General features: G+C 34.9%; 1 protein-coding gene across 1 annotated transcript in view; it reads left to right on the forward strand.

Moving 5' to 3' along the window:
* Window positions 1-1,459, forward strand: part of LOC118736225 — a 6,366-nt gene extending 4,907 nt beyond the window's left edge. The window contains exon 2 of the mRNA XM_036466312.1: window positions 45-1,459. Within this exon, the coding sequence (XP_036322205.1) occupies window positions 45-1,459 (1,415 nt within the window). The remainder of the gene's footprint in view (window positions 1-44) is intronic.
* Window positions 1,460-3,322: the final 1,863 nt, after the last annotated feature.

The raw sequence follows: 3,322 nt of genomic DNA on the forward strand, positions 1-3,322 counted from the left end.
CAAGCGGAATATTAAACACAACTCTGCCGAAAAATTCATTTTAGCTGCATTTAACCAAACAAAGGCGTTTCTGAGATCCCACAAAAACATTGTTATAACAGATGCTGACAAAGGCAATAAGACAGTAGCAATGTACGAATCGGAATACATTGAAAAGATAAACAAATTACTAGAAGACAAAAACACATACAAAACTTCAAGAACAGACCCAACGAGCACTCTGCAGAGAAAAAACAATAAAATAGTTGATGAGCTCTACAAAGCCAAACACATAAACAAAAGGGAAAAGCAGCTTCTCACCAGCACCGCAGCTGCAGCGCCAAGGCTATATGGCCTGCCGAAAATTCACAAACCGCAAGTTCATTTACGCCCCATTGCTTCGTCAGTCAAGGTCCCCTGTTACAAGTTATCCAAATATGTCGGAGAAATACTCAAGCCATTGATTTCAGAGAGATACAATGTGAAGAATGCGTTTAATTTGAAAGAGAGATTAACGAATATAAGTGTATGTGATGAAGATGTTTTAGTGTCGTTCGATGTCATCTCCTTGTTTACGAATATACCGACAATGTTAGCCACAAAAATTATTATGATAAAGTGGGACCAGATACAACGGACAACCAGCATTCCAAAACACAAATTCCAACAAATTCTTGACTTCTGCCTTAAAGATAATAACTACTTCATGTGCAATAACAAACTATACACCCAAACATTTGGAATGCCAATGGGCAACCCCCTCTCACCGACAATTGCCGACATCATTATGGACGACCTTCTGGACAACACCATCTCGGAGCTGAAACAACACTTCAACATTGACATCAAGTTTATCAACAAATATGTAGACGATATTTTTGCAATAACAAACCGCAACGACGTGAATACAATTCTAGAGACGCTAAACAAATACCACCCAAAACTTCAGTTTACCATGGAAATGGAAGAAAACGCGAGCATACCTTTCCTTGATGTCCGTATACACAAAAACAACAACAATATTGTTCTAAACTGGTACTCGAAACCAACGTCGTCTGGACGCCTGATTAATTATCTCTCCTCCCAACCAAGAAAATATAAAATCAACACCGCGAAAAATCTTATACACAAAATACTGACGATAAGCGACCAAAAATTTCACGAAGCCAACATAGAGAAAATACACAGCATTTTGAAAAGCAACAATTATCCCAATCACCTGATACGCGAACTAATAAAACAAGAAACAATGCGAATAGGAAATCAGCAAAATAAAACGCCGACCACAGCAACAGCAAATACACCAAAGAAGTACTACAGCGTCACTTACATCCCCAAGCTAAGCGAAAACTTTGATCGCAGCACATTAAAGGAACAAAACATAACTCTCGCCTACAAAACAAATAACACGTTAGCTAGAATCTACACAAGAACAAAAAAGCCCACTAGACAAACAGCAACAAAACAACGTTGTTTATGAAATAAAATGTAAGGGCAAAGAGAACGAAAACTGTGGTAAAGTGTACATAGGGACAACAAAACGCGCATTAGGTGTTCGCATAGCCGAACATCAAACAGATATAAGGAAACAAAAACACAGCACAGCCCTATCACAGCACATATTAAACAGCGGCCACACAGCTGATTTCACTAACACTAGGATTATTGACGAGGAAAAGAGGGAAATGACGAGATACACTTTGGAAAGCTTAAGAATATTAGAAAAAAGGGAGAATACGATCAACAAAAAAGAAGATACGGACAACATCGCGGCCGCCTACATGTTATGCATATCAAAATAAACAATTTAGTAATGACAAGACTACCATAGAGAATGGTACTGATTATGTGTATATGTATTAATATTAAGTTTAAAGTAAATGTTTAATATTATTGTGAGTATATGTTCTTTGTATTAGTCCATAATTGTTGTCTTTGTTTTTACAAACACATGTATGCCAACTTTTATTATTCATTTGAACATCTTTTGTTTTTTCGTTGTATTTCTTTGTTGGATTTAATAAACATAGTGGCCCCTGACGATGCTGGAAATTTCAGCGAAACGTTGGGCAACGAAGGTGGAATAAGTGTTGTATTTGCACCATTAAATAACAGATCACACCAGCCTACAAGTGTAAACATTTTTCTTTTTGATTTTTTTTTTTGATTATAGCATTTTTAATATTTTTTTTTTACATAAAAACATTGCCTTTAATGTCAACTTTAAGTACCCAAATTGGCGTAATGGGCTATGAAGGCGTATGCACTCTAGATCGTCGTAGATGAAATTTTGGCAAATTGTATATTTTTGAAAGAGGAAAGGTGTGTTAAAAACAAAAACAATATGAATAAATCATATTGACTTTACTTAAGGTCTGAAATCACGAAAATCCTTTCAAACAAATGGCAAAATTGAACTGTGCTGCAAGTTAACATGGCAAATCTGCACCCGACGGGATTGGAGGAAATTTTAAGAGACTATCAGCTAGAGCAAGTCCTCAGCTCCCGACGTCACAACAAATTCTTACACCCGAGACCCTCTACAAATGGGGTAAGAATAATTACGTGACTTGGTGACTACAAAGAAAGTAAGCAAATCCTTAAATATATGTAGATTCGCAAAGACACAATATATTCCAGGAACGCACAAATTTAATGCCTTTATACCCGAAATATCAACAACACTCATTGCAAACGAAAATTCGACCTTCTATGATAGCTTCAAGGTTAGTCCTATTATTAAACAAGAAAGAGTAGAGGTGTTTAAAAAAATAAACCTAATGAATAATAAAATTATAGTTTAAAGAAACCAACAACACGCCTTTATTACAATAAGAACTTAAAAGAAAAGTTATGTATTGATTTAAAGATTCGCTTAAGAAAGATATGAAGTTCCCTAACTTGATGTTATTTAACCTTTTAAACTATCTTAATATAGCATTAAAGTAAATGGCACGTAGTGATAGTCGAAATAAAGTCCATTGTAAAGTTAAGTGCCAAAATGTGTCAAATAGAAAAATAAAAGTGCCAAAAATGGTTACATCCTTTTTAATCCTTCCCATTTAGCAATAAAATAGGAACCACGTTTCTAAAACAAAAGTGCAATGCCAAGATAAGATAGATCAGTTGAATAATCTTTAAAAATTAGAAAATTTTAGTTGATAAAAAGGATTTCACAAAAATGTATTGAAATATTACATTCAACAATGAGGCTGTTTTTAATGAAAACTTATTGTGGAAAAGCAACAAAAATTTTGAAAAAATGGTAGAAGTGATAACTATTTCGGAAATCCCCACATTTCCTCATCAGACTTCTTTCAGTGCAATTCGATCAAACGACCCC

The sequence above is a fragment of the Rhagoletis pomonella genome, unplaced genomic scaffold (genome assembly GCF_013731165.1).
Source record: "Rhagoletis pomonella isolate Grant_MI unplaced genomic scaffold, Rhpom_1.0 Rhpom_scaffold_00003, whole genome shotgun sequence".
In the NCBI taxonomy this organism is placed as follows: Eukaryota; Metazoa; Arthropoda; class Insecta; order Diptera; family Tephritidae; genus Rhagoletis; species Rhagoletis pomonella.